Consider the following 26,538-nt stretch of genomic DNA (forward strand, 5'->3'; position numbering starts at 1 on the left):
TGGAGGCAGGTGGGTGCCACTGGCATCACAGGGGTAAAAGTGAGAGACACTACTAAACATGCTACAGGCACAGGACTCACCCAGTGTCAATAATGATGAGGGGCAGAAACACAGCTGCAATCCCAGAGTTTTTCTCTACTCAGGAAGCCAGTCAGAAGAGTAATAGCCAGTTGTGACTGACAGGTACCAGCACATGCCAGAGAGTCAATGACCAGACATAACTATCACACGACTATCCCCAGACTGGATTAGCACTGTTCCCATTCCACAGATGCAGGAACTGAGGTCTGACAATCTGCTTGAGGTCCTGGGCAAGTAAGTGGCAGAGATGAGGCACAAACTGAAGTCAGTCAATCCTGGCGCTTCTAAACGTGGCACAAGGTATCTACTGGAGCCAGCTGGGCAATCCCAGTTTAAAATCACCTGGACGGTGGTAGAAGGACGGGAGAAGCCCGAGTGAATCTCCCTAGAGGCCCTGCTCAGACCCTTTACATTGGGGATCCACATCACATGCCAGGGATTCTCAAACTTTTTAGAATTAGAACCCCTTTTCCCACTTGCAAATTATTGAGGCTCCCCAAGAACTTTTGTAAATAGCTACCGATACTTACTGTATTAGAAATTAAAACTAAGAAAATGTCAAAAATTAGTTAGTTTAACAGTCAGTAAAGGTTTACCTAAATAAATTTTTTAATGAAAAACAGCTTTTTGAAAACAAAGTAAACTCATGAAAAAGGGGCATTCTACATTGTGACAAAGCTCTAAAGCATGGCATAGAAAACAGCCAGACTCTCACTTGCCTCTGCAGTCCATCTGTCGCTATTATAACCTCTGGAAAAAACTCCACTGTCCATTCGCAAGAGAATGTGAGTGAAAAGGGGAAAGGATGCCTTTGTATTGTTATGAAAATAGTTCTGAACTCCAAGTCCCCTTGAAAAGGCCTTGGGGCTTCTGGGGCCTCCGGACCATCTCGGAAAACCGCCGCCACCTGCTGCTGAGTATGAGCACCGGAGGACACTGGATCCTGAATCAATCGCCGACAGTCAGAGCTTTTGGCTGGAGTAAAGAGTACCCCCAGTGAAAAGGACGCTACATCAAAGAGGGGTACGGGAGGGCCGAAACCCAAATGCCAACCCGGGTTGGGCAGGCGCCAGAGGAGGAAGAGGGCCAGGCCCAAATGACCCAGTGGGAACTGTGGTGTCTAGGAGGGCACACAGCCTATCTCAAGGGCAGCAGCTGCTCCTCAGACCTGGCAAGTCATGTTATACAGGGATGCAGGCCAAGGCTGGTTCCTATTTTTCAAGAGAAATCAGAAACTTGGATTATTTTTCCCCCCAGAAACCTCAGAATTCTTAAGTGTTGGTTCATAATTAAAAACAAGCAAAAACCTAAATGGGCCAAATTAAACATGTCTGCTAGTCCCTAAAGCAACTTGCAACTGCCTGTGGTTTTCAACTCTGGCTTCATGTCGTAAAAATATTTGTGGGGCTTTTTAAAACCATAGATGCCCTGTATCTTCTGCAGCAATCTCTGACCGTATGGCCCAGGCACCGGTTTTTATTTTCCTCCCCGACCTCCTTAAACTATAAACAAGTGGGATACAAATGGGATAGCAATCAGGCTTAAGATTCACAGTGAGTGCTATGCAATAGCTCCATGTGGCAACAACCGAGCAAACTGTGGATAAGCAGGGCTTTACTCTGAGGCCCTGTGCTACATAGTTTTGTAGTTTGCTACTGAGTAGCAGTAACAGTCACATTGAACAAGACTCCATGAGACTGCAAGAAGGTTACTGCACACAGGCGGCAAAGGCAAAAACAAATTCTGTTCGAACAAAATGAAGAAACTTGCCACCTGCACTACCACTAGGTCCTGGGTAGGATGCAAATGATACAAATGCAAACCTATTTGCCTCTTAACTGCTTTAGAGTACCATGGAGAGCTACAGAGGCTCCGCCCAGTGTTTACCAGCCACCTCTGCCATCTGCCTTTCTCAAGTACAGGAGATCTCCCCAATGCACCACACTACTCCGGGAATGGCCCTCCTCTCCCACTCTACCCTATTCTATGGCCCTCCTCTCCCACTCTACCCTATTCTCTGCCTGAACTCATCTGTAGGCCAGAATTCAAGTGGTGCCTAAAGTACTTACTTCACCAGCCCCAAACAATGTCCCTTCTCCAACTTTGTTCTAACCTCACCAAATGTCTATCCCCTCCACTCACTCCAACTCCCTTGGACTATAAGCACACACCAAGTCCTGACTAGCCCCAACTCCCAATGAAGGCGAGAAGGTAATGGGACTGCTGGGGCAATTCTGTTTTCCAGTTAATTTAGAGGCAGGCTGAAGATGTGGTTTAAAAGTTTAAACTTGCAGAACTATAAGCTTTTCAGTTTATACATAAGAGCCTGAGCAAAACTGAAACTTTCTTCAAAGTGTATAAAGATTTTGTAGCCTTTTAGGCAGCATGACACCCCTCACTACTGCCAGGACCCATGTGCTGCAGACATGAGCGGCGCTGGAGAGTCGAACGTGCATGCTCTGACCTGAGGACAAGTCTCAGAGTTAATGTTTATCACAACTTCACGAAAAATTTTAAAATAGGTGTCTATCATTTATCCTAAAAAATTAAGTTTAGTGTAGGGGAAGGGGATGCTGAGAATCCAACTGAGTTATGGTTCATCAAAAAAAAATTTAGTCGCAACTCATTCTCTTGGGGTTTAGGCTTTAAGCCAACAAGTAAGATAAAAACTTAGAAAAGCCAAACCATTCTTGAAAATGTCTAGACTGACAGCTGGTCAGGCTAGAGCAGTGGCTGAACTGGAGGCAGCTGTGCCACCCTGCCAGGGGACACTGACCAATGTCTGGGGACATTTTTGGTGGTCATAACTGGGGGAGGGTGCCATTGGCACACAGTGGATCAAAGCCAGGGAAGCCCACCAACAGCCCACAATGCACAAGGCCGCCCCAAACAAAGAATGATCTGGTCCCAAGCGTCTACAGCACTGGAGCAAAGAACCCACCGCTGGATGATCACAATGAGGCAGGACAGAAGCTCCACCAGCCTCCATCGCCATGGAGGGCTGACCCACAGACAGTCGCCAGCACTATTCGAATTCATTTCTTAACTCTTTAAAAAATTTTGTTTAGATTTTATTTATTTATCTTTAGAAGGGAAGGGAAGGAGAGAGGGAGAGAAATATCAATGTATCGTTGATTCTCATGTGTCCCTTGCTGGGGACTGGCCTCCAACCCAGGCATGTGCCCTGACTGGGAATCGAACTGTGATCCTTTGATTCACAGGCCCGTGCTCAATCCACTGTGCTATATCAGCCAGGGCTTAACGCTCTTTCTTCAGCACTCAAGCTGAATGTGTCTATAACATGAGTTCACTGTAGTAAAAATAGCTCTCATTTACTGTTTACCACTATGGGCTGAGACAGATACTAAACAATTTATATGCATTAATTCAGCCAGTGCTCCCAGAAACCATGAGATAGACATGATCATCATTATTCCCATTTATTGTGGAGGAAACTGAGGCTCAAAAGGGTTAAGAATTTCCCTAAAATCATTCAGAGAGCACAAGACAGAGTCAAAACACAAATCCAATTTATAGGGCAAAGCCTGTGTCTCATCATCACTTTATTATTTTTTTCAAAGATTTATTTTTAGAGCGAGATGAAGGGAGAAAGAGGGAGAGAAATACTGACTGGCTGCTTCTACCCACCTGACTAGCGATGGAACCCACAACCCAGGCATGTGTTCTGACTGGGAATTGAGCTGGCGATTTCTTGCCTTGTGGGACAACACCCCAGCAACTGAGGCACACTGGTCATGGCTCACCTTCAATTTATACTAGTGGATCTCCACTGCTGATGTTTCTCCTCACCCCCTGACCTGGGGCATTTTTGGTTGTCACAACCCCTAAGGAAGGAGTGCAGGGGAGGGTGTGTGCTACTGGCATCTTGTGGGTAGAGTGAGGGTCGCCACTAGGCTGCTGACATCCTATAAGGTACAGGGTAGCTTCTATCACAGAGAATTATCTGACCCAAAATGTCAATGGAGCCAAAGTTGAGAACTCGGCTTCATACTGGATCTCAGGTTTCTACCATACATATCTGCAGGCCAGTAAGGATACAAATGTATGAGATCTTTTTGCTTGTTTTTGTTTGACCTGTGACTCCACACTGGTTTCAAAGAGGAGTTTATCATCTTGTCTCTGGGTTTTATGGAGACTTACTTTATCCTTCTATGTTAGCCATCTAAGACACTGCATCAACCTTAAAAGAGCACAGGAAAGGGTGACTTGGGATTTTTACAGGGTTTTCTATGGCTTCCTGCACTCCTCTTTCATCAACATCCCACGGATCTGAGTGGTTTCTTTAAGAAGTCTGAAACCCATTAGATGCCTGTTGTTCAACCCAGGGAGCTTGGGGATGTAAATTTCCTTTCCACTAAGGAGAGCCAGATTTCAGCCTTTGCACCAAACTGGAGCCTAGGAACCTTCCCATTGCCATTTGCCATGTGCTCTGGGTCATTTCATTTCAAGGACAGGGACATACAGAAGCTTAGAAGTCAAGATAATAGAGACAAACTCCCCAGGCCCAAGGTAGGTGTGGGACAGGCTCTTGCCCTAGCCCTACAGATAGGGTAGGACCAGAACCCCAACCTGCCACAAATAAGCTGCAGCTGCACCTGCCAAGTTCCACGAGACTAGGAGGCCGGTGACCCACGTGCACTGCAGAAACTGGTTAGGCATGTATGTGGTATCTTTTAACACTGGAATCTTGAATTCAAGACTTCCTATAGCTCAAATACACTTTGCTTACCCCGTTCCCATTCTTATCCTTACCAAGGTCAAAGTGCTGCCATCCAATGTCAGCCTACCATGAAGAATAACTCCAGAGACAGGATGATTAGAATTTGGGATGTTATCAATAGTGAAATGCCAGAATATCCCAAAACACAAGTGTAAAACAAACACACACACACACTCACTCACTCTCTCTTCTAGGGGAAAAGCATCCAACTGGACTTTAAAAGTCACAGACTACAGGACTACCAAGAAAGGGCTATGGGAGTTGCTGTCAGCATCCCTGAAAAGATCACCATGGAAACAGGGGCCAACAAGATACTGTATTGGATACACTACTGGAAATGTTTCTTTGTACACAGAGGTACTCCTAACCTGTCCAACTCAAGCCAGTGGTTCTCAACCCTGGCTGCATAACGGGATCACCTGTGCTGCTTTTTAACTGTACAGATGCCTAGGGCCTATCAGACACCTCACAGAATCAGAATAGACAGGGTGTGGGGACTGAGCATCTGTGGTTTTAAGAAAGTTCCCCCGACAATCCTGATGCCCAGCCGGGGTGGCCAGCCACTGTCTCAGACTCACACACACAGAGAGGCAGCAATGGCCTAGAGAAGAGAGATAAAGGGTGTGCAGATGGACTAGTTTAGGATCCCAGTCTGGAAAGACAGAATCCAAGAGGGCAGTTGGAGCTTAAACAGCAAGAGGAAAGCACACGGATGGGGACAGCCCTCAGAGCTTCAAAATGCACAGGTAAGGAAGTCTCAGTTTACACAGTGGATAAGAAATTAAACATCCAACAAATGGAGTCAAGAAGCACATATCAACAATTAAAGGATGGCAGTGGTATGTGAAGCATAAAAAGCCATTGAGAGTTGATTTTCTGAGGAACACTATGCCACAAGTAGTGTTGGAGGCAGGTATTAGGTGAGTGTGGCATTTATCAGCAAAAGACATTCCACTTCTCTATTTTACACTTACCCGGTCAACTATGTAATTTACAACTGACAGCTAATGTGTCAAGCATATGCTAGAAATGGCATCCCTAAAAAGGAGGAATTCATAATTTTCACTTTATGCTAAAAGATGTACCTTACAATGAAGGTCCTCACTGTTCACTCATTCATTCAACAGATGTTTCTTGGATACCTACTCTGTGCCAGGAACTGCTCTGGATGTAAGGGCTCCACAGTAATAATGACAGACAGAAAGCCTTGCTATCATGGAGCTTATATTCTAGTAGAAGAGTAGCTGAACAAACAAGTAAGCCTTGCATGCCAGATGGTGACTAAGTGCCTTGGAGTAGAATGAAGCAGGGTAAAGGGGATAGGGAACGTGGATACAATTTAACATAGGTGGGCAGAGGAAGTCTCAGTAATAATCTTTGAGTAAAACTCTGAAGGAGGTAAAGGAGTGGGCCATGGGGACCCATGGGGAAGAGTGATTCAGGCAGAGGAACCAACATAGGCACAATGGAGGGAGTTTATGGACTACTCAAGGGGCATTGAGAAAGCCAGTCAGGGAGAGAGTGGTGGGAGAGGAGGGTAGGAGGTATTGGGGGCCACTATGGCTTCTGGGCTAAGCAGTTGTTGGATGGGTAAGGGAAGGACAAGGGGTGGCAGTGTGGGTGGTAGGTAAGTGGTCACCCTCTGGAAATATTTTTGAGGCAGAACTGATAGAATTTGCTGTGGCATATAAGAGAAAGAGAGAAGTCAAGGTGACTTCAAGGTTTTGGGCCTGATTCAAAGAATGGAGTTGCCATTTACTACAATAAGAGAAAGACTGTGGGATGGACGCGTTTTGGGGGACAAAGACAGGAGTTTTGTTTGATATGCTTATTAGACATTGAAACGGAGGTGTTAAATATGATGTTGAAAATGAGTCTTAAGATCAAGAAACTGGACAGGCTATAGATGTAAATATATAAAGTATGTCATATTGATTCCCACTTGCCCAGTCCCTCTTCTGCCTTTAAATGGATCTTATGAATGGAAAGCTCAACCCTCAATGGGCCCCTTTATCTTATAGAAGACACCTGGCATAAAATGGCCAAGGTAGGAGGGGGTTCTGAAGCCAGACCTCATTGATTCATCCCTGCTCCTTACTAGCTGTATGACCTGCTTTGGACAAATCATTTAACCACTCTAAGTCAGGTTTCTCACCAAGAGCACCGGGCTACAGTACCTACCTCAGGGAGCTTTTGTATCAATCAATAACACATGGTGATCAAGACTTTGAATAGTACCTGGTACCATCCCAAATGCTCCACCAGGGTGAGCACTTATTATTATCATTCATGCATTCATGCGGTCCAGTATTGAAACCTCAGGACACCCTCCCATAGCAGGGAGCGTGTTACTGGGAATCAGGGCCAGGCAGGGAGATAGCCCGACTGTAGTTGCACCTAGAAAAAGAGGGAGCTAAAAATAGGCCTCGGAAGTCCAGAAGCTACAGCGGTTATCAACCCATCGGCTTATGGATTGTTTTCTCTGGGGATTCGGAACTGTAATCTTGTCAAAACGCTCAGGTGAGGGTGTCAGCGCTCTACAGAGGAGGGAGATCACAGTCTCCGTCTCTCTCTGTAAGTGAAGCAAAAAAGGGCCAGAGAGAAGCCAAGACTTTCTGCGGCTCACATCCTGTGGCCGGGCCTAAATGTGGCTAGACCAGGCGCGACTCTCAGGTCGCCACTAAGGATCTGGGGGAACTGGCGGGAACTGGGGGCCGAGTTCAGGGCGGGAGGAGGGATTGAAATCAGACCGGGCGTATGCTGTCCTCGTAATGGGGCAGGCCCACAGTGGACGAGAACTCCACAGGACCAGGTGGGTGGGTTGGCGAGGCAGCCAGGTCGAGGTGTAGGGGGAAGGCCGGGTCCCCAAGAACGAAGGGACGGGGAGAGAGTGGGGTGTGCTGGGCCCACTACCAGGCCGGGACGTCTATTTACAACAGAGGCCGAGGAGATGAGGCCGCACCTCCCACGCCCTTCAGCCCTCGGCCTGGTCCGCAGGCAGAAAGGCGTCAAAGCCGCGGCCCCAGCGGCCTCCCGAGTCCTCTAGTGGGTCGGCGGCAGGGTCGGGGCTGCTGGGAGTGATGGGCCGGGCCGGTAAGCTCGGCCGGAGGGGACGCAATACCGGGCGGCTGCGGGACTCACTGTGCCACTACCCCAGAGCAAAGGGACCCCCAGCACGCCGAGGTGCTGACCTCTCGAGCCTGTGACGCCTGATCCTTCCCCCGCCCGTTCCCTGGCAGCCAGCTGGCCCCCGACGGCGCCTCCCCTACCTTCGTTCGCCAGGTCCGCCATTTTACTTCCTCAAGCCCTCCCACAAGGCCCCGCGCCGGTCGCGGCTCGCCTGCTTTCTGCCAAAGACTCCTGCGCGTGCGCACTTCCCTAGCCGACTCCGAGCGTGGCTGACAGGACGCGCCTGCGCGGCGAGTCCGGCGCGGAGTTGAGCTCGGTATACCTGTCAGGTCCTAGCCAAGCTCTGAGAGAGCGCCTGCGCACTAACCTCCCTGCCGCCTTTTCCCGCCGATCTAGAGGACTGGGACCCGGCAGAACGCTTGCGCAGTGCCCCTAACAAACGTCGCCGGCCAGGTGGGACAGACGTTGTGTGAGGCGGGAGCGGCGGGCGCTGGGTTTTAACGCGGGTGCTTTCCGCGGGACCCCTGTGGTGGGAGCCATCCACAGCACCGCGATGGAAGCCTTCCTCTAGGTAAACCTCTGGGTCTGCGGGCGGGGGAGGCGTCGGGGACTTTCCACGCGTGCAGGACAGTGACTGGAGACGGGGGCGGTTTGGGGTTCTCTGTCACCTCGGGCTTCAGTTTGCCCTTCGAAGGGTCAAGTACATTGGACGTACGCTTCCTTAAGGCCCCACATGGAGATGGGGGAGTGGTTGAGGGGAAGCGGAGGTCAGAGGTTAAACATCCCCGTCCGGAGGGAGGGTGTCCGTGAGGGAAGGACCCAGCGCCAGGGACCTGACCTCTCCGAGCCAACAGAACGGGAGCTCCAGGACGACTGTAGCCCGGTGCTGCTTCTCCCCTCGCCGCTCGGCCCCTCTCCGAGCTCCCCGTGGGCCCTGCCTCAGTCTCCCGGGTCCAGGCCAGACCAGAGCCGTTCTTTGGGAGTCTAGACAGCCCCCTCTCCCTCCGCTCTCCTTCCCTTCACTCCCCCAGAGCTCCGGGCTCTGCTCTGCGCGTCGCAGCGCACCGAGGAATCTTCTAAAGATATAAACTGGATCAAGGGCTCTTCTTCCCTTTTAATGCTCCCAGGCGGCCTGGTGCCGAACTCAGAGTCGGTGCTCGGCCTCTCCTCTAGGCTCACACTGCTTACTGCCGTGCTCCCCCCGCCCCCTGCACTGGGGCCCTTCGGCCACGTGGCTCCTTCCTCCCCGAAGCGAAGCGTGTCGGGCTCCTACCAGCCCCGGCACCGTTGCATTTGTTGATCCCTCTTCTTGGGACTGGGTCCTGTGTCTCACGTTAGGTGGGAGTCCCGCTTTCAGTCCTTCCCCGAGTCACCTGAACGAGAAGGGCCTCCAGCCTGTGGTCCAGGTCTGCCTGTGAGCTAAGGATCTTCCATTTTTAACAGTTGGGAAAAATTCAAAAGAAGAGTGTCTCAGGGCATGTGGCAATTGTGTGAAATTTACATCGCAGTGTCCATAAATAGTTTTACTGGAAAACAGCCACACTTACAGAGGTTGGGTCTATGGCTGCCTAGAACTGAGTCCTTTTAAGACACTGTGTGGCTAACAAAACTTAAAATGCTTGCGATTTAGGTCTTTGAAGACCTAAATAGAGGCCTGCCAACCTCTAATGTAGGACACGTGTACCTACCTTGTCCTCCTGTGTGTGTCTCACAACCAGTGGGGTGTGGTAGGTGACCAACAAGTGCTTCTCTGGGGGGAAATGTACGTGTCCCTGTGTACGGGGTGTGTGTGTCTACTGATATTTTTCTATTTCTGAAATCTTAAAGACAATAAATCAGTTAATTGAACTTGTCAGGATGGGCGGGGTAGGACAAAATGGCGGCTGGACTACAACCCAGAAAAGACGGTTGACATCAAACCAGGGAGCCCAGTTGGCGGGCTCTGCCAAACGGGTATCTGCATAGCAACCTGAGCCCGAGGAGAACCACCAATGATGTATTGCCGCTTTGTTTAAAGGGGACCGATCCCCAGCTCCCACGAAGAGAGCCAACCAAAATAAAACCCCACCACATTCCCTGCTTGCATGGCTTCTTCAGCCCCTACTTTGTGGGACCAGAGAACCTCGCCTGGTGCGCAAACCCCAATAAAGCTCTATACTGCCTAACTTTGTGGCTGATTGGCATTTCTTTCTCAGTGGAGCCTAAGAAAACTTCAGAACCTTGGTTTGCAGTGCTGATTTTGTTTTTTTCATTTTTATTTTATTTCTCTTTTTTGCAGTGCTGATTTTCTTGGTATAAATACTCCTTTGCCGATTTCGGGCGAGTGGTGTGTGGCACTAACCGTAAAGTTGGGAAGAAATGCACAGCAGTACACTCGATTTCTTTCTGGAGCTTGCTGCTTTCTCAGTCGTCCCCAAACCAGCAGCATCCACATCACCTGGAAGCTTGTTAGAAATACAGAATCCTGAATAAGAATCAGCGTTTTGAACAAGCTACTCAGGGGCTTCCTATCCACATTAGATCTTGATACTCACTGTTCGGAAACTTTTAAATAGAACTTTTATTTATTATTGGGGGTATATTTAATACTATTTTTCGAACTTTGTTTTATAGACACTTGGGTTCTCCAAACCTTGGTTTTGCCACCACGCCCTAGGAGGGTCACCAAGTCCATGTGGTGGTCTGCAGCAGTGTGTGGATCAGGCTTTCTCATTTCTAGCTTGTTGGTTTCATTATATCCATTACATTTCATTGCATATAACTCCTTCTAGGCCCCTGTGGTATCCCTGAACCCCCTGACCTTTAATGAATTAACACTTTTCTTTCTCTGTCTTTTTATTGGTTTAGAGTTATATTAAATAGATACTGTATGTCACCATTTAAAATAGACAACTACAGACCACAAATAGAGAAGTGTAACAAATAAACAGCAAGACAAAATAAAGTTTTAAGATTCTGGGTGGCTACTGTTGCCTGCCAAGGTGAAGAGCCCCAAGCTGGCTTTTTCTTTGGCATAAAGAGAGATTAGCAAATATTAGAGGTGGATTAAGGGCCTATTATCACTCAACTGCACTTTCTCCTTGACACGATGAGGAGGCATGAAAGATCACTGAAAATGGGACAACTGTAATCCATGTGATTTGGTGTCATAAAGCCATGTCTACATGTCTCTTCAAGTCATTTCATGTATTGCATTCATCCCACACTTTGGGAAACTCCCAGAAACATGTCATCACTTGCTAAATGTAATCCAGCTGTGGTTTTTCAAGGCACTCGAGAGATACTAAACCCATTAGCCTGACAGGCTGACTGAATTTCCACTGGTTTCACAGTTTTCATCACTCTCAGTGGCTGCCAGCATTGCACCCTTTAGGCTTTGCTTTCTTCGTCTGGTCCCCCTAACAAATTAACGTAGCCAATATTTATTTGTTGAACAAACATTTGTTCATTACCTGCTGCGGTGGTTTTAAGACAAGGCCCCAAGTTCTTTGACCCTCTACCCGTCAAGAGGTGAAGTCTCGGCTCCCTTCCCATTAATGGGGGTGGGTGTGTTACTGGTCCATCAACATGAGGGAAAAGACACTGTGACTTAGAAGGCTAGGTCACAACGGGGGTGTAACAGGATGTAACCCGCCTGCTTTGCTGGAACAGTCTTACAGCCTTTAGCCATCACATAAGCAGTCCAACTGCCCTGGGGCTGCCGTGCTGCAAGGAAGCTTGTGGGGGCGACTTTCCTTGCAAGACCCAGGCTTGTGCCCTGACCAAGAATCGAACTGGTGAACTTTTTGGTTTATGGACCACACTCCCAACCAAATGAGCCACAGGGGTTAGGGCAGAAAGGATATACTTCAGGTTGGCTGATCAGGAAAGTCCCCGCTGAGGGGGTGACATTTCAGTAGAAGCTCTACAGGAGTGGCATTCCAGACAAAATTGAGTGCAAAGGTCCTGAGGCAGGAACCAGGGCAGGGAGGAGTAGGCAAGGCCTAGTGAGCCACAGGGAGGAGTGGAGTTTTCCCTAATACAAGGGTTGGAAGTGGGAAGTGGAGGGGTCTAAATTATTTACCTTAAATTACTGAGTGGCTGCCTGCTTCCTCTTTGGCTTACCAGGAGATGAGGTCCCCAAATTCAGGCTAAGCTCTGAGAACTTCGAATATCCTTATCCACAGCCGAGGTGGAAAATCACTTCTACAGCTGGGCTCCAGGTATAAGGACCTTCACAGCTGTAGTTCAGTGCTTGTTTCCCCATCGTGGGCAGGGAGCAGGCACATGAAGGAGTCTGCCCTGTGCCTGGCCCCACAGAGGTCAAAGACTCAGAGATGGCTGAGCTATAGTTCCTGCAGGGACCTTAGAGGCAGGTGGGGTCCTCCTGGTTCCCTCCCCTGCTCCGCCTGGTTCCGGGTTTTCCCTCAGCCCAGTGTTGAGCTCCTGATAGCAGGATGCCCACCGTGGCTGCCACTGCCACTGAGTGGGGCCTCTGACCTGGGTATGTCAGCTTCCCTCCTGTATTCTGAAGTACTTACTCTTCTTTATTTAATTTTTTAACTTTCAAATTAAATTCAGACTTACCAAAAGTTGCAAAAATAGTACCAAGGCATCCTATGTAGCTTTCACCCAGCTTCCCAGTATTCACATTTTATGGTATGTGAGCAGTGCAATGATCAAAACCCAGAAATTGACATTGATGCAATACAATTCACTAAGTACAGACCTGAGTCCAATTTCATCCATTCACCACCAACGTCTTTTTTTCTTGTTCCAAGATCCAGTCCAACATCCCTCGGTGAATTTAGATGTTTCACTGTAGTCAATCTCTTTCAGTAGGGATCAAATTCCTGTCTTATTTTTCCTTGACCAGGATACTGGTAATGAGTACTGCCAGTTATTTTGCACAATGTCCTTAATTTGGGGTTTGTTTGATGTTTCCTCTTGATTAAATTCGGGTGATGCATATTGGGTGGGAATAACGTGGGAGTGATGTTGTGTTCTCAGGGCGCCCTATTAGGAGATGCAAGACGTCCATCTGTGACATTACTGATAACTTAGGTCACTTGGTTTAGATAGTGTCTGACCGGTCACTGCTTTTCCCTTTGTAATTATTGAATATCTAGCTGGGAGAAAGGTGAATAGGGAATATTTGAGGGAGAGAAGGCAGTGTAGCAATTTACTAAACAAAACAGCCCAGGAAATAGGCAAAACCAGAGCTCGCAGTGTCGCGGGGCCAGAAGGAAGAGGCTGTGTTACACAGTGACCACTGGGGGGCGGTAGAAGATTGGGATGAGTTCCTGTGACTAGACCACAGGGGGAAAAAAGCAATTCATTCCCTCTAAGTAATTAACTTGGGGGAACTCAGAGGTTCTGTGTACGTTGGGGTCTGGTATCCTGGGACCCAAGTCCGCAGACTCGGCTGCGCCGGCAGAGGTGGAGTATGTCTCGGTTGCACCGCGCCTGGCCGCTCAGAGCGTGACGCTCCGGGCAGCTCGCGTGCGCCGCCTCTAAAACAGGGGCTGCAGATCCTGAGGGAGGCTTCAGGGGTCCGAGAATCCATTATGAACCTGCCTGCAAGACTCATGGGACTGAGAGTGTCTCGGTTTGGAGACTGGTTGCAAACGCCAAAAATTACCTCTGGCAAATGTGAGCAAACGGGGGATTTGCTTGAAATTTAAGAGGATGCTGATAAGACCAAAGAGAAAAGAGCGCAGCGCCATTCCAGCGGTTCTCTGGTTGGGAACCGTGTGACAGTATTGGAGGGGCACCCCGGAGAATGCCCAAACTTCAGTTGCTTTCAGTCTTACATCAGCTCCCGGAGGAGTGGGCCCAGCACCACAGGGCTCGCATTAACCCCTGCCCTGCCCGAGATCTCGCCTCCCATGGTCCATTCCTCCACCAGATGGTGATCAAGCAAGTGCCTCTAGGTGCTCAGCTATTGATGAGATGCCATTGGGAGTGTCCTGATGCCAGGGAGGCGTCCTGAGGCCTGAGGGGGGGACTTCTCAATTGATTTTTCAGTCATGGGCCTCTCATGGGCCACCACCCTGGAAGGAAACCCCACGTCCTCCCCAGGATCTAGGCAGCCCTCCCCGTTCCCCCTGTGTCCCCTCCTGTCCCATCGCTCACATACACAGGCCAGGGCAGCCTCCTTGCTGCTCCCCACACAGGACAATGCCTGAAGCAGTGTCCTTCAGTGAGTGAGGGCGCCTGCACAGAGACGGTGTTTAAAACAGTGAGAGAAGGCTCCTCCCAGAAGGAGGTAGAACAGATGCTGGGTAGCAAACCCCACAGTCGTCCATCCCAGAGGTTCTGGAAGGAACCCATGACCTCAAAATAGGGTGAGAAATACCCTCTCGTATTGTGCCTTTTGATACATATGAACATTCAATACAATACAACCCAATTCCATACACATATGTATGATACATGGATTAATACATACTGAAATTCAGATTTTATGAAACCATGTTTATTTTTATTACATAGACACCCCTGATCTCTTCTATTTCTGTCCTGGTCCATTTAAAAGAAAACTAAGCTGGTCCTAAGCCACAAGCATGATTTCCTAACTCACTCTGCCTGCCGCTGGGTGCAGAGCTCCCGCAGGCCCCTCAGGCCCCTCAGGCCCTTCCCCACCCCGCCTTCCGGCCTCCCATCCAGCCCCCAAAGCTCCCACTCGGTCAACCCTGATGCGTCCCCAGGGGACTTCCTTGCTTCCAGTCTCCTCATGAGTAACCCACCCTGCGAGAATCAGCCCAGCTTTGATCAAAAAATTCTGGTGGTGGCCTCCTTTTCACCTTTAAAAAATTTTTAAAAAAGATTTTACTTATTCTTAGAGAGAGGGAAAGGGAAGGAGAAAGAGGGAGAGAAACAAAGAGAAATGTTGTTTGCCTCTCACATGCCCCCAACCAGAGACATGACCCACAACCCGAGCATCTGCCCTGACTGGGAATCAAACCAGTGACCTTCATGTGCAAGATGACACCCAATCCACTGAGCCACACCAGCCAGGGCTCCTTCCTCTGCCTCGAGTCCTCCTCGTTCCCCCCCATTTCTGCTCTTTTCCCTTACCTTCTCATGACCACCTGGAATAGTGCCTCCTCTCAGAAACCTCCCTCATTCCCTCATTCACTAAATGTTTGCTCAGCAAATAGTCTTGAGCAAGGCAGACAAGTTAATCCTTTCGGTTGGGGTATATGTAGGCATCTTGTATCTTGCTTGAATTCTTGCTACCAGTTCTTGGAGGAAGGAATATCAATGCCTGCTCCCCCCAACACACCTTGGCTTATTGAATTCTGACTGGAGGCTGTGAGGGCTGTAATGACCACCAGGGACACAGGCTCCTTCTCATTTCGCCATCCTAGTTGTGTAACATCCACCTCAAAACCTAAGATAGATGTTGGTGCTCCACCTATCATGTCTGTGTTCCAGCCAGCAGCTTCCATTTTCCCACGTGTGCAATGGGGGTAACACCTACCTTGGAAGAGCGTCAAAAAGAGGAGATCAGACCACTGTCTATAGTGGAGCTTCCGTGATCAGGCAGAAGCTCCCAGAGGCTCTGGTAGGGCTGGGTTCCCCCTATTGTGTGGTGCCTGCTCCCCGGAGCCCTCCCCAATGGGCCCTCGGAGGGACTGGACAGTCTGTGGGCCTTCAACAGGGCCCCCCCCTCTCTCCGGCTCCTGGGGCAGCAAGCATGTGCGCATCAACCAGGTTCACTCCCTCACCAGCCACTCAGGCCCAGTGGGCGGGCCTGGTTCTCCTCCTCCAGGGCCTCTGCCACNCCCCCCCCCCCCCCCCCCCCCAGCCAGGCTCTCTGAGGCGGAAAACCAGGGCTGGCTGCTGTTCAGGAGCTGAAATTTGTGACCCACCACAGGGCAGGGGTGAGTTGGGGCCCGAAGCAGGGGTGGTTCCCCAGGATCAGCCACAGAATTTATGGGGCCCATTGCAAAAGCAAAATGCAGGTCCTTTGTTCAAACATTGGAGAATGTTGAGATAGTGACAGCAGAGCATTAAGGTGAGCAAAGACTCCGGAGTCCCAGCCCAGGAAAGTGATGGGTGATTTTAGTGTCGCCTGGGGGCCCCAGGGCCTCGTCCTGGGACAGAGGGGCCTGCTCTGGGGCCCAAGGCTGAGCATCCCTGGGGGGCTGTGGGGCACTGGCCTGGCAGTGAGAAGCCGATTCCAGGGGAAGCTGATTGGGAATGGTGTCACTCTCTTCTGCAGGGTTTTTTCAAGGTCCTGTGGTCCCCTGGGAAGGGGTGGTCATGCTATGGATTCCCAGCCCCCACCCCAGTCCCAAGAGGCAGGCTTACCAGTGGTAGGCTGCTTCAGAGGCTGGAGTGGGGATTTATTCTGTAATATCTGAATGGACTTAGTCTATTTATGAATGGCCTCAACCATCCTGGGCTGGGAATTGTTTCTTGCCGTCTTTGGCCCTGGGCTGGCCTTGCTAAACAGAACGTGAAGAACACACTCCTTCTCCATCCCCCCCGCCCCCCCCCCAGGGGCTGGGAGGAAAGTGCTGGAGACACAGGGGATGGGCAGAAGGGAGGGCCTATCCTCCAGGACCTCTGGCGGGGGGGGGGCCAGTTGGCATGTGGATTGTGACCCCCAAATGGGTCACAATATGTACTGCATATGTACTGCTTAATATGTACTGCAATGCAAAATGAGAATGGGCTCAGAAGGCTTGTGTCCTCACTGTCATTTGCCATCCTTCCTGTGGAATCCTGCAAAGGACAAGACAAAGCCCAAGGTGGAATCCAGCTGGCCTGGGAGGGAAGAGAGGGGTGGAAGCAGTTCCTGGACGGCCAGCGTCAGGGCCCTCCAGCAGAGGGCGTGTGTATTTAAAGACGCTCGGCCTGTTTCTGCTTCAGACTGGAACTCTTAAGACCAGACAGACATTGGGATCATCGTGGACTTTGGGTTTTTAGAATCAGCACGCATCTTTCTCGCCACCCCAACCCCTACTCTGCACACCAGGCAAGGGCTGAGGTGAGCCCCGAGCTCCTGCTCGACGTGAATGAGGAAAATCGCAGATGTGCTGCGATACACATGAGAAATGTTCTAATAACGACTGGAGACTGGAGCACAAAACTATTGGTATAAACATATTTCCAAAGAGAGAAACTATTGCATTGCATTTGACGGCACATCCTAGACTAGAGGTTTGTCTTTCTTCACTGCAGTTCCTTTTGGGACAGAACTCTCGCACGGAGCTGGCCAAGTGCAATGTGTTGCAGTGGACACAGATTGGGAGTTTAAAGTTCAGGGCTGTGCAAGTCCTTGGGTCTGTTTGTCCCCAGAGAAGATCTCAGCTTCGAACAGTTCGGCGGGACCTGGCTGGGGTCACGGAGCTCCAACGTTGCCAGTTCCAGGGCAGGCCTTCTCGAAGGACCCGTGGAGCAGGCTGCAGGCAGGGCTGTTTGCACAGACTCGGTGGGAGGGTGGCCCTCTGAGGGCACCGCGGAAACACTGACTGCCCTGGCCCCCTGTGACAGACGTATTCCAGACTCTGGTTTGGCTCCCTGTTGGTTGTGACCTTGGACAGAACCACAGTCCTCCCTGTTGCTGGTCACCTCTGGTGCTACCTCTTACAGGCACAGCAGGCCTATTTCTGGGACTTGTTCTGTGAGCCACGTGGGGCAGTGGGCTGCCCACCATCCAGGGACAGGCTGTGAGGTCCTCGGGCATCTAGAGCTGGGGACCCCACAGGGTGGCCTCCCTGTGTCAGCACAGGGAGGACAGGAGGCTGAGGACAGCCTGTCCACAAGAGACCATGAGCACAGTGCAGAGACGGTCCCTTCCCAGCACAGGCAGGGTCTCCGTGGACGAGGACAGTGTAGGGCTGCCCTACAGCTGCGAGACACCCTTCCTTCCAGAGACCTGCCTGAGCTTTAAAAGTCATGGTGAAAACTGGACCAGGCTGGATGGAGCAGAAGCCCAATGTGGAGGTGCCGACTCGCCCAGCACAGCCCTCCCAGCTGTCGGCAGGGTGTGTGGAAGCGGCCGGGAGGCTGCAGGCCAGCAGACAGGAGGACTAAGATGGTCTGGAGCAAAAGGAGACCTGGGCAGTTCCCAGGGGAGCCATTCAGGTTCTGAGAACTGGGTATCGCCTTTGGCTGTGGGGAACAACGGTTTTTCTTCGGGAGGAAGAGCGTGTCCTTCCAGGGTGCCCATGCCCTGGGATCCCGTGAATCAGAGTCAAGGTCACTTCATGTAGGAGGCACAACTGCGGTGGAGTGTGAGGAGGTTGGGTGGAGCTGAGGAAGGGTCTCGTGCTGGGTCCCTACAGGGAGTGGTTGAGGTCGCTGCGCTCCCGTTTCACCAGGGGCTCGCCCAGGCTGCGGGCATCTGCATCAGCCTCACTGCTCCGGTCTTCACCGATGTCTTCTGTGGGATCAGTATTGGGGACAAGGGGGTTGGTGGGGGCCATGGGAGGGAGAGAGAGAGAAGCACACCCTCAGAGAAGTGCCCAGACGTGAACAGGCCTCAGTCCTGATCTGGGTTCGCCGGGCACTTCCTGGCACCTTGACCAGTGCTCCTTTGCACGGGTCACGTTCTTGGCAGGTTTACCCTTGGCACTCGATCCTCTGGCCCATGGGGGCAGGGATGGGCCAGAGGTGGAGGGATTTCTGCCCCACTCCCCCCCTCAGATGCCCCCTCCACCTCATTCCTGGCTGTGGCCCTGCTCCTGGTGTGGGGGTGCCCAGGGATCAGGATTAAAGGTCTCCCCAAAGCACCACACATGAGTAGGAGGGAGCAGGGCCGCTCCTCTGAGCCCCGCTGGGCCCAGTCCTCTGGAGGCTTCTGCCCCAATGGCATCTGCCATCTGGGTGCCAGTTCTCGAGGCCCTCAACCCACCCCACCAGGCCACAGGTGGGGGGAGCCTTGTGGGAAAGCCACAGACACACCTACCTTTGTCCAGCAGTGTCAGCGACAGGGAGGCGAGGTCGCTGAACTGAAAGAGAGAGGACCAGAGTTAGGGCCCCGCAGAGCGGGTATCAGTGAACGTCAGCAAGGTCACTGCCAGCAGCTACAAACTGGTTGTTGCTTTGTGAGGGAGGGGCTCTGACACAAGGAGCAGCCCTGACGCTGTGTGTCCCCTGATGCTGCCTCTGTGAGGTGTGGCGGGGTCGGGGGTGCTGACGCTCTGCCCAGCAAGGCGCGGGGCTGTGGCCTCTGAATGGGGACAGTGGAGGAAAAGCTGGCATTCATCAAGGGCATTTGTTGTGTTCCCAAACTGCTTGAGTGTTACGGCCTTTCTCCCTCAAAACATCCCACATGACCCAGAAATTCTACTCCTGGGCAGGTACCCAAAATACCTGAAAACAGGTGTTCAAACAAAAATGCGTGTACACATGTTCCCTGCAGCACAACTCGCAGCAGCCAAAAGATGGAAAGAACCCAAATGTCCATCAGCAGATGAATGGACAAATAAATGCGGAACACCCACGCACTGGACTGTCACCCAGCCAGAAAGACACTCACTGCAGGTGGGTGAGCCTCGAACACGTGACGCTCAGGGACAGGAGCCACAGTGTGTGGTTCCATGTGTGTGGAGTGTGCAGAGCAGGCACACCCAGAGACAGGAAGTGGGTACGTGGGTGCCAGGGGCTGGGGAGGGGGTGGGAATGGCTGCTGGGACAAGGTTTCTCTTTGGGGTGATGGACTGTTCTGGAATTAGATTGAGGTGATAGCTGCCACTGAATTGTTCACTTGAAAATAGTCAAAAGGGTGGTTTATATTATGTGGATTTTACCAGCTAAAACCCTCCGCAGGGTGGGGTGGTTGAGGCCTCACTCGGAGGCAGGAAATCCTGCCCCGGGTGAGAGTAAATGGGTGGAGGTGACCCCAGGGCTGTGGGCTCCAGCAGGAGAGCTCCTTCCTGCCCTCTGTCCACTGTGCCCTGCCCAGCAGCCTCCTCTCACCCCTGCAGGCTGCTCCGCGGCGGCGCTCACCTCTCCCATCACCGCAATGGGTGTCTCCCCGGTTGCCTTGGCGACGCGGTGCTCCACCAGGTAGAACATGTACTCATCATATAGCAGGCGAATCAGGTGGAAGGAGCCGAAGCTGGCAGCGCTGCGCAGGGTGAGGTCTCTGATCACCATGGAGCTGGGGGATGGGCAGACAGAGGCTAGGCGCCTTCCGGGGGCACGGAGCCCCGCCAGGCAGGTGAACTGGGCTTTTCTTCAGCTCTGAGGTTGTCTGGGGACCCTTTAGACCTACAAGGGGTCTGCTGGCTGCCAGACCACCCCTGTGTCCCAGTGTGACTGAGGAGGGGACAGGCAGATGTCTCAGGTATAATAAGCCTTAGAGACCGCCTCTGGGAAGGAGACTTTTCGGTGCGGTTACTGACTCCCCCACAGCAGGCCGCCCTCCCTGCCTCCCCCGAATCCTCCCCTCCCCAGTTAGTGCTCGAGGCACCTAAAATCCAGACAAAATTTCAGGGTGCTTTTGCCTCTGCAGTTGGCAAACCAGTCCAGACCAAACCCAGTTCACCGCCTGATTTTGTACAACCTGTGAGCTAAGAATGGTCTTTATTGGGCCAGAAAGTTCATTTAGTTTATTCTGTAAAATAAGACACATTTTTCATTTTCACCAATAACTTTTTTGATTTGGATATTCTGAGTGTGTCAGCTGTCTCCCATGTGGTAGAACGTTCATTGTTCTCAGTTAGTGTCTCGATTGGATCATTGTCAACTTCAACTGGTCGGCCCAACCGTGGAGCGTTGTCTGGTGGGAAATCTCCAGCACGGAACTTGGCAAACCACTTTTAACACGTTTGATCAGTCACAGCACCTGCATACACCACACAAATCTTGTGTGTGTTTCAGTTGCGTTTTTACCTTTCTTGAAATAATAAAGCATAATATGCCAAAAATGTAGTATATTTCCTTCCGTCTTCAATATTAAAATGGCCACACAAAAATTCACCAATTTTTTTTTTTTAATTTCTAATGAGAGTTTTTTTTTTTTAAAGATTTTATTTATTTATTTTTAAGGGGAAGGAGAGAGGGAGAGAAACATCAATGTATGGTTGCCTTTTGTGCATCCCCTGCTGGTAGTTAGCCTGCAAGGAACCGGTTTGCAACCCAGGCATGTGCCCTGACTGGGAATCGAACCGCGATCCTCTGGTTCGCAGGCCTGCGCTCAATCCACTGAGCTACACCAGCCAGGGCTCTAAAAATTCACCAATTTTGATAAATTTTTTAAAATGCACACTGATACGACAGCTGTCACAATACAATCTAACAAAATTGTTTCAAATGAAGTTAAAGACAACTAAGCACTGCTAGAGCCATTTTATGGAAAACAAACAAACAAACAAACTTTTTGGCCAACCCAATACATTTTAAATCCTGGGAAAGAAAGTCAAAAGAAGAATTATCTTGTGACCCAAGAAAAGTGCCTGACATCCACATCTCAGTGTCCATAAATAAACTTTTATCGGCATACAGCTGAGCCTGTTTGTTTACATGTTGTGTGCCATATGCCTATAAAACTATTATTCAAAAATACTTAATATCTGATTCTTTTTAAAAATAAAAAAAATGACCCCTGATTTAAAATAAGTGTTTAACATGACCCAGCCAGAAACCCTGGCCTACAAACGCATCTGCCGAGTGGCCACAAACACTACAATGCCCATCTCAGAGCTCACCTACTCTCAGTCGAGTCTAATCGTTACTGCAGCAAAGAAAGGAACAGGCAGGGGCAAGACAGGGAGAGAGAGACCATTCCAGTAGCTGAATAAGAGGGTCAGCACCCTGGGGTGGTTCTGATGTCCTGAGTCTGGTAAGCAAACCAAAATCTAGGCCACATCAGTGCCCTGGAGCCTGAGAGAGAAACTTGCAAAGGAGGAATCACCAGCAGCTGGTTCCCAAACAAGGCAGCTGCCGGAGCCGTGGCCAATTAAACCACGTCCCTGCTTCGCTTCCTCGTCTTCCCCACAAACCCTGGCCCTGGCTCCTGTCCCTGGGTGCTCCTGGCCACTTCGTGTTTGATGCCACCCAGTGCCGACCAGTGTTTGCTCAAATGTTTGGACATGTTAACGTGCCTCTGTTGAACTTGTGTGTTCAAAATAGGGTTGCAGGCCAGTCTGTAAAGACAGCTGACAACATCAGCGTATTTCACCTTCTGGCACCGTCCTGTGCCAGTGCGTAGGCACACTCTGAAGGCAGTTTTGTTCAGCCATAGAGACAAAGAGCTGATTTAGTTGGTTGTGGCTTTGAGCTGACTCAGGAGGGGTAACCATGAAAGGAACCCGGGCGGTCACTGTGTCCAAACTTGCACTGTAGAAAGCAAAGGTCACTTGAAGGCCATTCATGAACACAGAGGCTGCACGTGTAAGGGGACAGCACGAAAGGGCTCGGGGCTTGTGGGGTGTTTTCTCTGTAGAAGCTTCTTTGGCTCTGTCTGGCCAACTCCGCCTGAAGTAATGAACGAACATGGACTGCAGGTCCCGGGGCAGGAGGCTGTCACCCCTGCCCGCCTCTCCCCCTAGTCCCTACCCAGGAAGCTGTGTGTGGTTTGACTTCGTGACAGCTCCCTTTTCTGGGACGCTGTTTGCCAGCCACGAGGCAACAGAGGTCTGGATGCCCCTGCCGGCTCAGGCTGCTCAGACACTGCCCATCTGCTGCCGCTCGGTGAGGGGCCTCAGGTCCACATGCTGCAGGTCTCGGTCCCCACCTGGGGCCCACCCCGAAGGTATTCCTCACCCCAACCCCCCGCCTCTGGTGCGATGCTTCAGCTCAAGTAGCTTTTCCAAACCATCTCCATGGTTACTTGGTAGGTTTTGGGCTCTCCACATGGTCTAGTAGCTTCCTGCTGGAGGACCGTCAGCTCAACCCGAGCTCCGCGATCCCCGAGGAAGCCCCTGCTCACCCATTGACCACCCTCTGGTGGGTGCTGCAGAACTCAGGCCCTCAAACCTCATAGGATGAAGTCAGGTGGTGCTCCAGTCCCTGCAGAGAAAAGCGCCCTACGCCACAGAGGCAACAGCCCCTTTCAACCCCAGCTGTGTTCTCGTTTCCACATTTCTACATCACAGGCTCGTCCTGCTGCTCTCGACTCCTCAGGTCACGACTGTCCCCGAGACCCTCCACCACGGGGACACTGTCTCTGTGGCCCCTCCTCGTCTATCGTCTCAACATTGGCTTACAGCACTGTTGTGCTCAGTCAGCATTCCCTCATGCTGCGATGCGGTGTTGAGTTCACAGCAGAGCCAGACAATGTATCAGGTTCACATTTCCTTCCTTGTTCATTCACTCAACTAACATTCCAGTGCTGGGGACAGTGCGGCAGACAAACGTCCTGGCTCTTGAGGGCTGTGCTCAATCATGACCAACAACAGACAGAGAGCAAGGTGACTGGTGACCATCAAGAACAGCGGGGCGTGGGGGGCAGAGGATGAGAAGGTGCACGCTGTTATTTAAGGTGGTCTTGAGGGGCCTCTCTGGTGATGGTCCAGCCACGCAGCTATCTGGGGGAAGGGTGTTCCAGGCTGGGGGGCAGCAGTGCAAAGGCCCTGAGGCGGCAAGGCTAGAGTAGAGCAGGAGGAGGGAGTTGAGAACAGAGTTACTGGGTGCTTGGCTGAGAGACCAGCAAAGTTTTTTTTTAAATCAGACCCAGACAGTAAATACTTTCAGCTTTGTGGCCACATGGTCACCATTCCACTAAGGACCCATAAATGATGAGTATGGCTAAGTGCTGCCAAGGTGTTATCTGCACAATCAGGTGAAGGGCGATCCAATCCGCCAGCTGTAGCCCCCGGTCAGTTGGACCATGCATGGCCTAAAAGCCTTAGAATGACTATCATTTTCCTGGGGTCAACTGCCTCCTTCTTAAAAAATGCTCAGTTCTCCATGCATTTCTCACTAACTGAGACCAGGACCCCTGACAAAACTGCTGGGCTGCTGTCCGCAAGCACAGTCCATGTCTCCTGGGCGGTGTCCCTGTGAAGTCCCAGTTCCCTTGCTGCTGTCTGGGCGGGTCAGAATCGCAGCCTGCACACTTTTCCTTTGGAATTCTGAAGATACTGCCTTCTCACCGACTGCATGCTGCATTGTGGCTCAGTCGGAGGACACTGTTCCAGGACTTCAGCGGTCCAGTCGCTCCCTCCTGGAAGCCTGCACAGCTGTCCCCCAGCCTCGCTGCCCTGACGCCCCCTGTGGAGGCTGCCACTCCTTGTGACGGGGCTGTGGTGCTTCTTCAGTCCAGTCACTCGCGTCCTGCAGTCCTGAGACGGCTTCTTGATGACGGTTTTATTATTTCCTTTCCCTCCATTTTCTCTCTCACTTAAAAAAAACCCTATCCTTTGGATATTGAACCTCCTGGATCCAATCCTTTCATTTTTCTTTCAGGATTTTTCTTACATTTTTTCTTTCTCCATATACTTTTCTCTCACGGTTGCTTTCGGGAATGGTTCATGGCCAGGCTCTAGCACCCAGTCATTCAGTCCAACAGTGGTCTTGGTGCCACTCAGGCGTTTTGTGGCTGAGGTTCACCTCTATCACCAGTTGCCATGAAGTGAAGAAGATGGGCCTCATCCAATCAGCTGAAAGGCCTTCGGAGCAAAACTGAGGTTTCCCGAGGAAGAAACCCTGCTCACGGCCTGCGGAGCCCGCTCTGGTCCGAGACTCTCCAGCCTGCTGGCCAGCCCTCCAGATTTCAGACTCGCTGGCCCCACCACTGCAGGAGCCAGTTGCTTGAAGTAAATCTCTTTATGTGTTACCACATAATAATAATTAGTTCCATATGTATATAAATTATGACTCACTAGAATACATTTACATATATAATTTATGTATTTATAAAAGATTTTATTTATTCTTAGAGAGAGGAGAAAAGAGGGAGAAAGAGAGGAAGAGGAACACGATATGCGAGAGAAACAGTGACCAGCTGCCTCTCGCACGCCCCCTTCTGGGGACCTGGCCCACAACCCAGGCCTGTGTCCTGACTGGGAATGGAACCGGCAACCTTTCAGTTCACAGGCTGGCGTTCAATCCACTGAGCCACAGCAGCCAGGGCTGTGTATAATTTAAAAATATATAGTCCCTGTCACACCTGACCCTTGCCCAGTTCCATTCTGAGGGACACATGGATCACAGGGGAACTGACGCCTGTTTTTGCCTCCTATTTGGACTTGGCAGTGAGGAGACAAAAGTCCAATGGTAGACCCCCACCTGGGTCCCTGACCCAACTGACCACCTCGCACCATCCCCCAAACTCTTGCTCGTACTCCTCTCTTCTCTGCCATCACCCGCTCTCCTGGTTTTGTTCTGGGGGTACCTGCCTCCTCACCACTTCCCTTAGTGCCACTTGGTAGGGTTTTGCTAGGGAGAAGTAAGCGTGTGCATCAAGATGCTTTGATCCTCTACAAGGCCTGAGGATGATTTCAGTCTGCAGAAGCCTCCCACCCACTTTTAGGCCACAGGGGGCTCTGGGCCTGGCCCTGGGAGCCAGCGCGGCTGGATGAGGCCCACAGGACAACTTGTTACACCCTCCCCCTCCCCCTCCCAGAATTCTTGGGGAGATTAAGGGGCTTTTACCTATAAAAGGACCATTTCAGCAGGAACTGCCGGGCAGCCTTGGGAAAGCTGGGGCTGCCTGCGTGCTGCTTCAGGACCTGGGTGACCACGTTGTCAAGCCAGCTGGCCCACTGGTCCAGGGAGCTCTGCTGCTGCAGGGTCAGCTTGAAGTCCTGCTCCAGCTGCTGCACCACGCTCTCCTTGCACTGGCACACCCATGAGGCCTGCTCCTGTGGGTGCAAGGGCAGTGGGTCAGCGACAGCCCCCACGTTGGCGTCACGGGTGACAGCACAGCGACCCGGCTGTGGCGGTCTCCTGAGCACCAGGTGCTCCAGGCCTGACCTCACAGCAAGCATGCGTGCATCCTCACCCGTGGCCTTTCCCAACTGCAGCCAGGCACAGTCAGTGCCCACCTCACGGGGGCAGGGCAGATGGACCAGACAAGTAGCCTGCCTGGCATGTAAGGCTTCCTGGACCCATCGCTCTGATTACACTGCGTCTTTGTGCTGTTTTATTTTCGAGCGGTCACTCTTGTGAGTGCATGTGTGTGTTTAGTGGGTAAACCCAGGGCCTGAACTAGACATAAATACAGAAGCCGATCCATTTGCTGACAGCCTGAACTTTTCTAAGCCCAAAGAGAGAACTATGGCAATACAAAGGCACTTTTAAAAAACATTCTCATCCGGGGATATATTTATTGATTTTTTAGGAAGAGAAAGAAAGGGGGTGGGGGGGAGAGAGAGAGAGATGTTGATCGGTTACCTCCCATATGCACCCTGACAGGGGATTGAACCCGCAATCCTTTGGTGCACGGGGTGATGCGCCCATCAACTGTGCACCTGGCCAGGGCTGGAAGGCACATTTTTAAAGAGAGTGAACACAGGTGGCAGGCACAGCTCCTGGAGAATCAGAGATCCTAGAGCGAGACCTGGGTCCCTGGGTGGGCCAACCCTGACTCTGGTTCATGCAACAGAAATGTGTGCTAGCTTTGCTGTGAGCGCAAGATGGTCTGGGCACTTTTTTAGAAGGTGGGAGGCTGGATAGAGGGGTGGGGGGCACACGCACATTGC

The 26,538-nt window shown here is 51.3% G+C and overlaps 2 protein-coding genes and 1 non-coding gene across 12 annotated transcripts in view; all 3 read right to left on the reverse strand.

Annotated features, from left to right (window-relative positions):
- The window catches only part of RANBP3 (RAN binding protein 3), a 52,384-nt gene extending 44,206 nt beyond the window's left edge, over positions 1-8,178 (reverse strand). For all 7 annotated transcript variants that reach the window (XM_037042672.1, XM_037042669.1, XM_037042667.1 and 4 more), the window contains exon 1: positions 8,092-8,178. In XM_037042672.1, the coding sequence (XP_036898567.1) occupies positions 8,092-8,113 (22 nt within the window). In that variant the 5' untranslated portion in view covers positions 8,114-8,178. The remainder of the gene's footprint in view (positions 1-8,091) is intronic.
- On the reverse strand, positions 4,175-4,295 carry LOC118984668 (small nucleolar RNA SNORA26). Its single transcript, XR_005065964.1, has one exon. It is a non-coding gene; the product is annotated as a small nucleolar RNA SNORA26 (small nucleolar RNA).
- An 8,803-nt stretch (positions 8,179-16,981) lies between the features above and the next one.
- Positions 16,982-26,538, reverse strand: part of RFX2 (regulatory factor X2) — an 82,626-nt gene continuing 73,069 nt past the window's right edge. For all 4 annotated transcript variants that reach the window (XM_037042685.1, XM_037042682.1, XM_037042683.1 and 1 more), the window contains 4 exons: positions 25,490-25,698; positions 19,898-20,051; positions 18,855-18,897; positions 16,982-18,329 (listed from right to left, as the gene is read on the reverse strand). In XM_037042685.1, coding sequence (XP_036898580.1) covers positions 18,226-18,329; positions 18,855-18,897; positions 19,898-20,051; positions 25,490-25,698 — 510 coding nt within the window. In that variant the 3' untranslated portion in view covers positions 16,982-18,225. The remainder of the gene's footprint in view (positions 18,330-18,854; positions 18,898-19,897; positions 20,052-25,489; positions 25,699-26,538) is intronic.

Source organism: Sturnira hondurensis, unplaced genomic scaffold (genome assembly GCF_014824575.4).
Source record: "Sturnira hondurensis isolate 20B ecotype Veracruz unplaced genomic scaffold, ASM1482457v3 Scaffold0003693, whole genome shotgun sequence".
NCBI classification, from domain to species: Eukaryota; Metazoa; Chordata; class Mammalia; order Chiroptera; family Phyllostomidae; genus Sturnira; species Sturnira hondurensis.